The sequence below is a fragment of the Marmota marmota genome, unplaced genomic scaffold (assembly GCF_001458135.2).
Source record: "Marmota marmota marmota unplaced genomic scaffold, marMar, whole genome shotgun sequence".
In the NCBI taxonomy this organism is placed as follows: Eukaryota; Metazoa; Chordata; class Mammalia; order Rodentia; family Sciuridae; genus Marmota; species Marmota marmota.
In genome coordinates, this window is record NW_025999880.1 from 11,644,479 (window position 1) to 11,657,334 (window position 12,856).

General features: G+C 55.2%; 1 protein-coding gene across 5 annotated transcripts in view; it reads left to right on the forward strand.

Moving 5' to 3' along the window:
- Positions 1 to 5,448: 5,448 nt before the first annotated feature.
- Col1a1 (collagen type I alpha 1 chain) overlaps positions 5,449 to 12,856 on the forward strand; it is a 33,120-nt gene continuing 25,712 nt past the window's right edge. For 2 of the 5 annotated variants that reach the window (XM_048789165.1, XM_048789166.1), the window contains exons 1-23: positions 5,449 to 5,685; positions 7,178 to 7,372; positions 7,494 to 7,528; positions 7,631 to 7,666; positions 7,758 to 7,859; positions 8,614 to 8,682; positions 8,926 to 8,970; positions 9,133 to 9,186; positions 9,354 to 9,407; positions 9,921 to 9,974; positions 10,099 to 10,152; positions 10,487 to 10,540; positions 10,630 to 10,674; positions 10,794 to 10,847; positions 10,964 to 11,008; positions 11,163 to 11,216; positions 11,486 to 11,584; positions 11,672 to 11,716; positions 11,815 to 11,913; positions 12,020 to 12,073; positions 12,242 to 12,349; positions 12,438 to 12,491; positions 12,718 to 12,816. In XM_048789165.1, coding sequence (XP_048645122.1) covers positions 5,583 to 5,685; positions 7,178 to 7,372; positions 7,494 to 7,528; positions 7,631 to 7,666; positions 7,758 to 7,859; positions 8,614 to 8,682; positions 8,926 to 8,970; positions 9,133 to 9,186; positions 9,354 to 9,407; positions 9,921 to 9,974; positions 10,099 to 10,152; positions 10,487 to 10,540; positions 10,630 to 10,674; positions 10,794 to 10,847; positions 10,964 to 11,008; positions 11,163 to 11,216; positions 11,486 to 11,584; positions 11,672 to 11,716; positions 11,815 to 11,913; positions 12,020 to 12,073; positions 12,242 to 12,349; positions 12,438 to 12,491; positions 12,718 to 12,816 — 1,611 coding nt within the window. In that variant the 5' untranslated portion in view covers positions 5,449 to 5,582. Of the gene's footprint in view, positions 5,686 to 7,020; positions 7,028 to 7,177; positions 7,373 to 7,493; positions 7,529 to 7,630; positions 7,667 to 7,757; positions 7,860 to 8,613; positions 8,683 to 8,925; positions 8,971 to 9,132; positions 9,187 to 9,353; positions 9,408 to 9,920; positions 9,975 to 10,098; positions 10,153 to 10,486; positions 10,541 to 10,629; positions 10,675 to 10,793; positions 10,848 to 10,963; positions 11,009 to 11,162; positions 11,217 to 11,485; positions 11,585 to 11,671; positions 11,717 to 11,814; positions 11,914 to 12,019; positions 12,074 to 12,241; positions 12,350 to 12,437; positions 12,492 to 12,717; positions 12,817 to 12,856 lie in introns of those variants that run through there. The other 3 variants (XM_015495489.2, XM_015495490.2, XM_048789164.1) reach the window with 2 other exon arrangements.

Below are 12,856 nucleotides of genomic sequence, written 5' to 3' on the forward strand. Positions count from 1 at the left end.
GTTTCATTCCTGGCTGCCTCTTTACCAGGCAGAGGTCCATGAGGGGCACCCATGGTCCTTACGGCTCACTCAGTGCTCAGGACTGTAAGCAGTGTTGAGTTGACTTCATGAGTAAATGCTCATGTTAAATGGATGAGGGTCGGGGAGGCTTTGGGGGGAGAAGGCAGGACCATCTTATCCACATTAGATTCTTTCTGTTTTCAAGCCAGAGTCTGTCCAAAGGGGCCTCTGCTCAGGGCTGGTGCAGGTCAGCAGACTAAGATCCCCACTTCTCACCACCCCCAGCCTAACCCCTCCCACCAGAAACTCCCCAATTCCAAGTTTGTCTGGAAGAAGCCTTTGAGCTGGTGCAGAAGTGAACTACAGGAGACTTCCGGGGGGCTTGGGAGAAGGGCACAGGTGAAGGAAAGAGGTCAATATCTGGACCGGAACCTCTGCCCCAGAGGCAACCCCATTATTCCCCTTTTTAAAAATTTTTCCAATTTAGATTTCAAAGGAACCTTTGCATTTATTCCCCTACACTTCAGCTGGACATCTGGTGGTGATGCAGGCCTCCTGGCTTGCCCCACCCTTCCCTCAGCCCTGCCTCTGAGTTTGCTGCTGGTGGAGGCAGCTGCCCGCCCGCCCGGCATCCTGCATCCTACGTGGGGAGGCTGCAGGCCTTGCACCGCCCCCCAGGACTGGGTAGAAGCACCAGAGAATCAGAGCCCGCCACGGAAACACAGACAGACGCCGGAAGAGAACATGAGAGGAAAAGAAGGAGGGAGAAAAAGGAGTGTGTGGGTGGAGGGGTGGGACCATGGGCAGAAGTGGAGGGAGAGAAAACAGAAAAAGAAGAAAACTACTCGAAGCAGACAACGGTTAAGGTTGAGGGTGGGGAGAGACGAGAAAAGGCAAAAGAATAGAAAAAAGAAAGGCAGGGAGGAGTTGAGCAGAAATGGAGTAAAACAAACCCAGAACTGACCCAAACCAGAAAGGAGAAAATGCACATGCAGTCACGTGGCTCATCCTAGCCTTCAGGAGACCCCATTCTGCCTTCAGACTGAGACGCCGACAGGACTCTTGTCCCTGTGGATTCCCACTCCAGCAGGAAGGACAGGGGCTGGCCCTCAGTTTTGGTGACTAGAGAGGAGCAACAGGGACTGGGGTCCCCAAGCCGGACAACATCCTCCACCCAGCACCCTCTCAGCTGGGACTTGAGGAGGGGCTGGAGTGGGCTTGGGAAGCAATGCTGGTGTCACTCAGGGGTCACCCTGCAGCCCTACTCTCTCAGCTGTCCCAAATCCTTCCCTGATTCCTCTGTCCCAAGTTGTCCCTCTTGAATGGGTGCTTCCAGAGAGCGGGGTGGGAAATCAAGCCTTCTCTTCAGGAGCCTGGACTGAAGGCTTGCTCAGGAGGAGAGGTGGGGGCCAGGCCTCCCAGTGGACAGCTGAGGGCTCAGGTCACCTGGAAGAAAAGGAAAGGAGGAGGTGAAGCAAAAAGGCAAAGAGACCCAGAAAAAGAGGTCCAGAGAGGAGAAGCACGGAGAAAGACAAATTCACAGGGGAGAGAGAGAGTGGGTGACAGGGGACCAAAATGGAAGACTGGGGTGGGGAAGAGTACAAGGAAGAACAAGAGGGAGGGAGGGAGAGATTCCCCTCTGTCTGTTCCTTTCACCCAGCTCCTCCTCTGAGCTGCGTGTCCTCTGACCATTTCCTGGTGTCCCACACACCCTCAGCCCACTGAAGTCGGCTTCCTAGCCCATCTCTTCACCAAAACAGCTCGCACTAGGGGCACGGGTCACCTCCGCGTGGCTGAGTCCAGGGAACATTGCAGTCCCCATCAAGCGAGCTCTCCCTGCAGGGTTTGCCTCCCCGTCCTTCTTCTCTGGCCACTCTTGTCCTGTCTTCTGTGTGGCCTTCTTTTCTACCCAGCCCTTTAACCTGAGGGTCCTCCAAGCTCACTCCAGCCCTGGCTCTCCCCGTCCATACTTTCTCTCTGGAGATACCTCCATCCACACCATCTCTTCCATGACTGTGGTCCTGGGAGTCCCACATCTCTCTCTCCTCTGAACCCCAGGCCCAGGTGCCAGTATTTCCCCCACATTTCACATGGGAGGTCTCACAGGCATTGAACAATCAACATGAGCAAAACTTAATTCATTATCTTCCCCCTAAACCTAGAAAAGAGGGAGAGAGGGGAGGGAAATCTCTGGAGGCTGAGGCCCTTGGGCTGGAGGTATAGGAAGAGCAGAGCTGTACCGGGAGCAAAGGAACGTAATGAAGGGCTCAGATGAGGCCATATTGAAGAGAGGGAAGAAGAGGGGCACCCACACACCTGGGGTCTGTCCCCAGACTCTACTCAGGTTCCCTCAACTGTGCAGAACTTCACGTGGGGATTCTGGAGAGCTTCGTGCCTGGGGTCTTCGCTGCAGCCTCCTCTTTCCTCTCGTAGGTACCCTCTCTCCATCACTAGTCTGGGGACAGTGGAGGGTCAGAGTGGGGAAGAAAGACAACAAAACCTCAAATGGGGGCCAGAGCAGCTGCAGAGGTGTGCTGGGGCCGGGGTGTGTCCCCACTAGGTGCCTTGACATTGCCTTTTCAGACATGCTCCTCCCACTGTCCCACATCACTGGAGTCCAGACAGGGGTCTGAGGAGCTCCGGAGGCCTTCCCCTCCCTTTTGGGGGGGCACTTGGGAAAATTTGGAGAGGGAGAGAACTCAAGAGCTCAGCACTTTCCTCTTTCTGTTTTTCTTCTTGAGGATTTTTTTTCCCCAACTGCTGATGACTTTACCATTCTTGGGGGCGGGGGGGGGTGTGTGGAGATTCTGGCTTTTGCTCCCCCCCCCAACTCCAAGTGCCGGACAAAAATCCTACATTCCACACGAAGCCAGAGCTTCAGAGTTTCCTAAAGATGAGGTGGCGTCTCCTCCCCTTGTAGCCCAAGCTCCCCCTCCCCCAGTCTCCAGCCCTCAGCCCTGGCCAGGGAGGCCCAGCCAGGCTGGGAGGAGACCCCAAGCACATTCTTCCTCTCACTGTCATGCTGCAGAAATTAAAGACACATCTTTGGGCTGGGTGCCCGCCAAGCGTTTCAAGTCAAGAAGTGGCAGAGGAGGACCTGGGCCTCAGCTCTGTGCCACGTGTAAAGGATGCTTGGAAACCCTGGACATTGGGGGTAGCTGCTGTCATCCACCACACACACAAAGCCCCAATGCCAGGGGTCCCTGAATATCTGGCAGAACCCCAGGTGCATGGTACAGCAACTCCCATCCATACCTGTGAGGCTTCACCTCTCCTCCAAGGTGTACCTGGGACAGGAGGCTAGACAGGAAGTAAGTGGGGAGGGGGCTGTGGGCAGAAGCCCTTTCCAGGAAGTAAACTCGCCAAGCAGGGAGGTGGGCAAGTCACACCAACCCTTACTTTGAGTCCTGCCATACCTTTCCCTGGACAACTACTTCAAATGTTCCTTCTGGGAATGGGGCCCTTGACCTCTGTTGAGGAGGGGGCTTGGAACTGACCAAGTGGAGCTCAGAACTTTGGTGGGTCTAGGAATTGCCATCTCAGCACCTCAGCCCCCAATCTGCCCTGTAGTTGCTGGCACTAGGCGGGGGCAGATCGTGGGCCACAAGTTACTGCCACATGGTTGGGATAATTGATGAAGTCCCGTCCCTCCATTGCTGTCTCCAGCCCTGCCTCTCTGGAAACTCTATATTTTCCCTTTAATTATAGCCCCTGCTGTCTCCCTCCGCTGCCCCACCCGCACTGCTCCTAGCTGCCCACGGCAGCCGACGACGTGGCTCCCTCCCCTTCTGTTCCCTTGGTCTTTATTTTTTTTTTTTCCTTTGCCTTCGTTGCACAAAACCAGCCGGGGGAGGGCGTGGAGAGGGGCGGGGGGAGGCAATGGAATCTTGGATGGTTTGGGGGAGGAGGGACTCCCTGCTTCCACGTTTGCAGCTCTAGACCAACGAGGGTGGGGGAGTGGTATAGGAGGGAGGGGAGCTTTTGGGGCACAATGAGGAGACCCCGTTGCCTCCTTTCAGACCCATAGATTTTGGCAGATGAGGGCCCTGATAGATTGGGTTGAGGCAGAGTACTGTTAGGAGTTGGAGACCTAGGGGAAGGAAGGATGCTAATTTCCAAATATTTGCCCTTGTTCCCAGGGTCCCTGCTTCCTAGGAACAGAGAGCAATGGTCAGAGCTTTCAGGAAAGCGGTGAGGCAATGAGAAGTAACCTCTGAAATAAGATCACTCAACTTCCCCCGTACCTCCATCTCAAGCCCTAAAGGCTGGGTTCCCCAGGCACCCAAATTCTTCTATGTGTCCCCAACCCCGAGTACGTCAAGTACTTCCAGAGAAGAGGCTTTACGCAGCTACCAGGACACATTCCCTGGCCAAGTGCCCTCCACTCAAACTCTCTGAATTGACTGTACAGAGGGGAGGGGTCGCTTACTAGCCTCTGGCCACAGTCATGGCAGACACAAGACCCTTTTCTAAGTTATCAATGATCATAGGCCTCGTTTCCCTACATACTCATCCCCCAGTTCCAGCCAGGGGAGTGAGTTGTAAGGGACTGCAAAGCCTTCTCCACACCTCTGAGTCCCAAGTACTCCCCCACCCCTACCCTGCTGCCCTGCCCCATCACCCAACACCAAACTTCCTTCTGGAGAGACACAGCCAAGTTTCTCACCCTGCACCTCAGCCTCTCCACCCCAACCCACTCCATCATGCCTGGGGAAAGGAGGATGGTCGTCTTAGGCTGTCTTGGAACTTCAGACATGGAGGAAGAACCGACACCCTATAAATAAATAAATAAATGTAAAAACATTTTTTAAAATACCTTGCCAGCATCCCCTCCAAGTATCTGATTCCTAAAGTCTATAAAGGAATATCTAATTTAGTCCTCAAATATTCCTAACTTCCATACCCTCAGACACACCAGGAGGTACCCCCATAACGGGCCCATATTTTGTATTCCCTGTTTCTTCTGTTCAGTAGAGGCTCCTCGCTAGCCACTCTAGACCCATTCCTTAGCTCTTGCCAAGGCTAGGAGGAGAGTTAATGAGGTATGGTCAGGAAGACCCTCTCCTAAACACCCCCAACCCCTCCACCTTTGGAAGGCTCCCCACTCAGCTTTCCAGTTCAACTTCCTCCAGATTGGAGGTCCTGGGAAGAAAGGCAAGGGGCATCCCTATCCATTCTTTAGCCCCCACTCTACTGAGGACCCAGCAACACTCCAGCAGCAGCACCTCTGGCCCAGGCTGGGCTGGGGGGCTGGGGAGGCAGAGCTGCAAAGGGGGGAGACGTCGGGTGGACTCCCTTCCTTTCGTTTCCCTCCTCCTCCCCCTCTTCGTTCCAAATTGGGGGCCGGGCCAGGCGGCTCTGATTGGCTGGGGGACGGGCGGCCCGCTCCCCCTCTCTAAGGGGCAGGGTTCCTCCCAGCACTCCATCAGGACCGTATAAAAGGGGCCCGGGCCAGTTGTCGGAGCAGACGGGAGTTTCTCCTTGGGGTCGGAGCAGGAGGCACGCGGAGTGTGAGGCCACGCATGAGCCGTCGCTAACCCCCCACCCCAGCCGCAAAGAGTCTACATGTCTAGGGTCTAGACATGTTCAGCTTTGTGGACCTCCGGCTCCTGCTCCTCTTAGCGGCCACCGCCCTCCTGACGCACGGCCAAACGGAAGGCGAGGTCAATGACCAAGAGGGAGACAGTAAGTTCCAAACTTTTGGGAGTCCAAGGCTACTTGGTACCGCGCCCTAAGCCTGATCCAGGGCTTAAACAGAGACTCGGGATGCTTTGGAAACTCAGAGATAGAAGGGACATGGCGGGGGCTCTTCTTCAGCACCCTGGGAGAAGAGGGACTTTACCCTGGGGTGGAGGTTGGGATGAACACTTCCCGGGAGTGGAACGTGAGAATAGAGCACGTTTTGAGACGGTACAGGAGGAAATCCCGAGCGTGCACTGTGGAGCACAACGGGGAAAGTGGGGATCTGGGCGCGGGTACGGGCAGATCACGTCGAAGATGGGGAAGGTGAGATAGGGATGCCGAACTAAGGTTTGGAGCCCAAGATGTAAAAGCGATCGGGAAGGCGGTGGGATGATTCATAAGGAAAGATTGTTTGCCTTCTGCACAGGCTAGACAGTTTTCCTGGGACCGCGGGGGTGCTGGGCTGCTGGGGGATGGGATGTGCGGAGTGGGCGGGTTGGAGGACAGAAAGTTTGGCGCGGACTTGGCAGGGCGGCGTCCTTGCGCCCCCTGCTGATTAATGCTAAACGCTGCGCTTCTGGGTCCCGCACTTTCCCGCAAGGGAGAGGGAGTTGGAAGAAACTGGGTTATTGCCAGGCGTAGACCCCAGTTCTAGAACTGGAAAATAAATCTAGTGATGGGTAACCCCTGCTTCTAAAACAAGTAGCCAGTCCAGGGAAATTGGCCCCTCCCCGTTCCCTTTGCTTAGCGTTGCCCGCCACCTAGTGACCGTCTAAGTAGATGCTAGCGCGATGGGCCTGGCTAATTTCATTATTTGAGATCTTTGGGTTCTGTGGCTAAAGAGTGACCCGGAAGCACTGGTTGGTTTTGGGGGGGTTGATGTTAGCCCCGAAAACAAGATTTTAAGATATTTGAGAGCCGGGGGTTAGGATGTATCCTACTTTTAGGGGAACATTTCAAGTCTCTGGGCGGGACGCCGCTAAAAGTCGCCCCACCCTACTCTGGCTCCGCCTACGCCATCCCACCTGCCCAAGGAATGAGGGCGGAATGAGGGCTGGACCTCCCTTCTCTCCTCCCACCCCCTCTTCTGGTCTCTACGCCAAACCACTCCCCACAGCCTGCCCTCTGGATGCGGCCCCAACTACCCGCCCCCACCCCCCGCCATGGCTTTTTATTTCACTTGGCTTCAGCGCCCGTGGACTGAGGTTGGAGTTGGAAGCAACCCCGGCCTCGAGCTTTGTTTAAATTCCTGAGAACTGGAAAGAGTTACTGGCTAGCCGCCCTGGCCAGGGGGCCTCGCGCTGTCACCGACGCTGATGCGGAGCTTTTAAGAACTTGGGAGACAGTGGGGTAGGGGGAAGGAGGCGGGAATGGAAAATCGAAATGTGCTTCGTAGAGGGAAAGGGCGTGTAGATCTGGGGTCCCTGGTGCCCCGAGATGAGAGGCAAGGGTCTCGGGTGCCGCTGACAGCCCGCGTCTTCTCCCCCTTATCCAGTCCCAGGAGTCGACTGCATACAGAACGGCCTCAGGCGCGCTCATAACGATGTCTGGAAACCCACGCCCTGCCAGATCTGCCTGTGCCACAACGGCGAAGTGATGTGCGACGAAGTGGTCTGTCCTAATGACGCCAAGTGTCCGGGAGGCCAAATCCCCCCTGGCGAGTGCTGTCCTGTCTGCCCCGACGACGCCGGTATGGTTCAGGCCTTGGCCTAGGGGAGGTCTGGGCCACTCCCTCGCTCTGCTTCTCGGAGGCTTTTGCCACCGGGAGCATCGTTGGCAAACCACCTCTAACTGTGCCTCTTCTCCCCCAGCATCACCCACGGACCAAGACCTCACAGGAGTTGAGGTAATCCTGGGCTCTTTACTGTTGCCGTCAAGTCCATCTGTCCATCCTCACTGTCCTCTCCTTTCTAACCGGCCTCTTGTTTCTTCTCTCCCAACCCCACAGGGACCCAAGGGAGACACTGGCCCCCGCGGCCCAAGGGTAAGCCGGTGGATTCCCTGGGCTTCGGGAGGCTAGAGTGGGCGTGGCTTCTGCCTGCGCTCACCCCGGCCCCGCCCTTGTCCCCTTACAGGGACCCGCAGGCCCCCCTGGACGAGATGGCATCCCTGGAAATCCTGGACTTCCCGGGCCTCCCGGACCCCCTGGACCCCCTGGACCCCCTGGCCTTGGAGGAGTAAGTGGAGAATCAAGTCTCTCCCCGAAGGCCACATGTGCCCCCCTCCCTACTATTTTGTTGTTGTTGTTGGCAGATGACATAACTTTGTATTTTGAGATAGTCTCAAACTTAACAGAAGAATTGCAAGATTAGTGCAGAGAATTTTCATATAACTATCACACTTAGTCACATCTGCTTTATCAATTTCCATATATACATAATGTCAGTATTTTTTTCTGAACCATTTGAGGATAGGTTGCTGACATGATGTCCCTTTGCTTCTAAATATTCCAGAGCTATTTTCTCAACAAGAACATTTTCTTATGTGACCATAGCACAATGATTAAATTTAACATCGATCCAAAATGATTATCTCATATACAGTCCAATTTTTACCAATATCCCAACAATGTCTTTTATAGCATTTTTTTTTCTCCAGGATCATGAATTGCACTTAATCATCATATCTCTTTAATTCCCATGAATGTAGACTATTCCTGAGACTATTTCCTGGGTCTTTCATAACACTGAAAGTTTTCTAAAGGCCAGTCATTTTGTTAATCTGTCCCCCTAATTTGTATGATTATATTAGATTCTGGAGATGCATTTTGGGTAGGAAAATCTCATAAGCAATGTTGTTGTCTGACAGAACATCACAAGGGGAAGCACATGTTGTCAGTTTGTCCCATTATTGGATGTGTTTTCTGCTTTTCAGTTTCCTGTCCTGTGCTGATTTCTCATGCATTCTCTCTCTCTCTTTTATTTTTTCCAGAACTTCGCTTCCCAAATGTCTTATGGCTATGATGAAAAATCAGCTGGAGTGTCCGTGCCTGGCCCCATGGTGAGCCACCAGGGGGAGCAGAGATGACAGAAGAGGACTGGGATCCAGAGGAGATGGGCCAGAGATATAGGCATATGGGGGTGGCAAGAAGGCTTGGGAAGTAAAGGCTACCACCTTTGGGGCCTCAGCGTCTAGAAAGGCTACATGACAACTATGCTCCCAATGGGGCAAAAGGGGGATAGCAAGACTTCTTCCACATTGTGTTTTCCTACAGAAGTCTCACCACAGCCTCCTTTCTTCTAGGGTCCCTCTGGTCCTCGTGGTCTCCCTGGCCCTCCTGGCGCACCTGTGAGTATCCAAGAGATCTTCATATTCCATCTTGGGCTTTGGACTTTTGGTGGGGAGATTTGGATGAGGGCAGAGAAGGGGCTCAGAGAGTTTTTGGTGACATGGGGACAGCTTGGCAGACACCTGCCCTTCTGACCTCATCCCTCTCTCCTTATTCTCCAGGGTCCCCAAGGTTTCCAAGGCCCCCCTGGTGAGCCCGGCGAGCCTGGAGCTTCAGTAAGCACTCTCCCCACCGACACACCCTCCTCTGCCAACACGGACTTCTCCCTTAAAACGACCCTCACCTGGGGACCACCTCATCACCTCCTTCTAATCTGAACCTTCCCCTTCTTTTTTTTCCTTGTCCTGGAGATTCTAACCACCTCTCCTTCTATCTCTTCTAGGGTCCCATGGGTCCCCGAGGTCCCCCTGGCCCCCCTGGCAAGAACGGAGATGATGTAAGTAGCCCTAGTGAGAAGATGCCATCTGACCCCATGGCCTCCATGGGTTGGGTCCTGTAATCTCTACCAGGGTGCCCCCCATCACCTTTGGGGCTAATGCCCAGAGGAAGAAAGACAAGTCCCCTGCCACCCTCCACTGTCATGCCCAAGATTGCTCTTGAACAATGACTTACATTTTAATGATGCTTTCCCTAGAATGGGTGACTCTTCCTCCCCTCCCCCAGTCATTTTAAAGGGATCCCCCTATCCCTCTGACTTTCTCAGGTTTAAGTGATCTGGGGGCAAAGAAGATGAGATTAAAATGCTGGTTTCAGAAAAAAAAAAAAAAAGTTCTGGAGGGACCCAAATGTCACCAAAGAAAGGTGTTCATGGTAGATCTAAACTGAGCTCTAGATTCAAAGAAAGATTTGGGACCCCTAACCTGACCTTCAGCAATCTCAAGAAGACTGAGACCTTCCACACTTTCTCAGCCCCAGGACCTTGGCATGACGGTCTTTTCTCTCCCTCCAGGGTGAAGCTGGCAAACCTGGTCGTCCTGGTGAGCGTGGACCTCCTGGGCCTCAGGTGAGTGAGTAAGGGGTTGAGGCCAGACCCCTCCACATCACTGCATCTGTGCCTTTGGAAAACTTTCAGTGTTATGAAAGTTATTCTAATGGTTTTTCCTTATCTCCTTTGCTTTTCTCTCCAGGGTGCTCGTGGATTGCCTGGAACAGCTGGCCTCCCTGGAATGAAGGGACACAGAGTAAGTCCCCTTTGGGTCATCTAAGCTCCCAAAGTCCTGGACCTTCTATCATTCCTGCCCCTTCCCCAACAGATCCTGGTGTGCATCTTGGTGGGTGGCAGCTACAGAAATCCCAAGGGGTGTGGGGGGTAGATATGTGAAAGAATTTCCTTCCATGGGGATGAAATCCCAGTAAAGAAACTGGAGGGATATTGGGCCATTTGGGGTTTAGTCTAGCTCAGAGACAGAGGAATGGCTCTGGTGGCCTCCTGAAGCTCCTTTTCAGATCTGGGTGGGTGTCAAGGTGGTCTACCTCCTCCACAGGATCTCACTTTGGGCCTCTTTCCTATATTAGGGTTTCAGTGGTTTGGATGGTGCCAAGGGAGATGCTGGTCCTGCTGGTCCCAAGGTAAGAGGCTGTGGGAATGTCCAGGTCCCCTGCCTCCCCTTCCCAGTCCCACCATGCATGAATTCCTCACTCTATTCTCTGTCCTGTAGGGTGAGCCTGGTAGCCCTGGTGAAAATGGAGCCCCTGGCCAGATGGTGAGTGAATGTGTACAGTTCTCGAGGGAAGAGGAGCTGGGTACTGGGGAAAGATGGCGGCTTGGGGGGCCAGGAGGTTGACTTCCATCTCACTCGGCTTCTCTTGGTTTGGTTGTTAGGGCCCCCGTGGTCTGCCTGGTGAGAGAGGTCGCCCTGGAGCCCCTGGCCCTGCTGTAAGTATTCCTGGATCCTTGGGGGATTCCCTAGGCTGTGGACAGTGTTCCCCCAAATCTACAGGGACTGGCCAGCACTCAGTGGACATAACCGGGGCTTCCCCTCTCTCTTGCAGGGTGCACGTGGAAATGATGGTGCTACTGGTGCTGCTGGTCCTCCTGTGAGTATGGCCCTTGGACTTAAGGCCTGGGAACAGGGAGGGTCTCTGTGTTGGCTCTTGGTTCTGGAACCAGCAGTGGGCCGTGAGGGTCTGACACCTCTTCTGTCCCAGCATTTGACTCTTCCTCTTGCTAATGCCTCCGTTTCATTCACAGGGTCCCACTGGCCCCGCTGGTCCTCCTGGTTTCCCTGGTGCTGTTGGTGCTAAGGTGAGACCCCTGCCCTCCTCTGAACACTATTCTCACTGGCCAAGGGATGGCTGTCTCCCTGCTCCCCAAACCAGAGGAATCCAGAGAAGCAAGAGGGAAACAATATCAACACCTTTGTCCTGATGTCCACTTCCCAGATCCTAGAGTCCTCATTCTTGGTCTCCTGTCCCTGTCTCTCCTCCCCCTGCCCTGCCCCCTGCCCCTCACCATCCAGAGGTAAGGTTGGGTTCCCCTGTATGGTCTCTGATGTGACCTTCCCTCTGATCCAGGGTGAAGCTGGTCCCCAAGGAGCCCGAGGCTCTGAAGGTCCCCAGGGTGTTCGTGGTGAGCCTGGCCCCCCTGGCCCTGCTGGTGCTGCTGGTCCCGCTGTAAGTGTCACCTCTTAGTGTCCCCTGAGCCATTTTCCAACCTTAGAGACATTTCCTCTTGCTCACCCTCCTTTCTCTGTGCCACAGGGAAACCCTGGTGCTGATGGACAACCTGGTGCTAAAGGTGCCAACGTAAGTATCCTGCCAGGTCTCAGGGCTCCCCTGACGCCCACCTCCCCCCGCCTCTGCCCTCCAGTCCTTTACTCAACTGTGTGTCTTGCCTTTCACAGGGTGCTCCCGGTATTGCTGGCGCTCCTGGCTTCCCTGGTGCCCGAGGCCCCTCTGGACCCCAGGGCCCCAGCGGTCCTCCTGGTCCCAAGGGTAACAGCGTAAGTCCACACCTCTCCAGAGCACTGACTCCAGAGCACCCCCTGTGGGGAGCATGAAGACGCACGCCACTTGGCCCTCAGCTCATCCTCTCCTTCTCCCACACAGGGTGAACCTGGTGCTCCTGGCAACAAAGGAGACACTGGTGCCAAAGGAGAACCCGTAAGTCCCACACCAACACTCCTGCCCTGCGACCCCTTGAGGGAGATCCGGGCAGGGCGGGTGCCCCTTGTCTGTTGGGGAGGCCCTGGTGCTGGAGGCTCAGCCTCAGGCTCCAGGGCTGGCACCAGGATGGCTCCTCATCAACGTCACCTTCCCTGCCTGCTCCAGGGCCCCACTGGTGTTCAAGGACCCCCTGGCCCTGCTGGAGAAGAAGGAAAGCGAGGAGCCCGAGGTGAACCTGGACCTGCTGGCCTGCCTGGACCCCCTGGCGAGCGTGTAAGTGCTTTCCCCTTCTCTGCCCCCAGCGCCCAGCTGGTGCCCTGGACTGTGACTCTGGGCTCACCGGCCTCTTCTCCTTCTGCAGGGTGGACCTGGTAGCCGTGGTTTCCCTGGTGCAGATGGTGTCGCTGGTCCCAAGGTAACCTCTCTTCACTGCTGGGAGGCTGGCCCACCACTCCCTGGCCATCACCTCCCTCCCAGCGCCACCCCATGGTCATGATCTCCCCACTGTGGCTGCTGCCCCTTCCCAAGCAATGCCCCTCAAAGCCCACCTGCCCGCCCCTGCTGGAAGGAAGCACCCACTGGCCCATAGGAACCAGGCCCAGCTCAAGACCTCATGCTTCCTGTGACTTCCTCCCCACCAGGGTCCTGCTGGTGAACGTGGTTCTCCTGGCCCTGCTGGTCCCAAAGGTTCTCCTGGTGAAGCTGGTCGCCCTGGTGAAGCTGGCCTGCCTGGTGCCAAGGTGAGACCCCAGCCCTCCAGCCCAGCTCAGCCAGGACCCT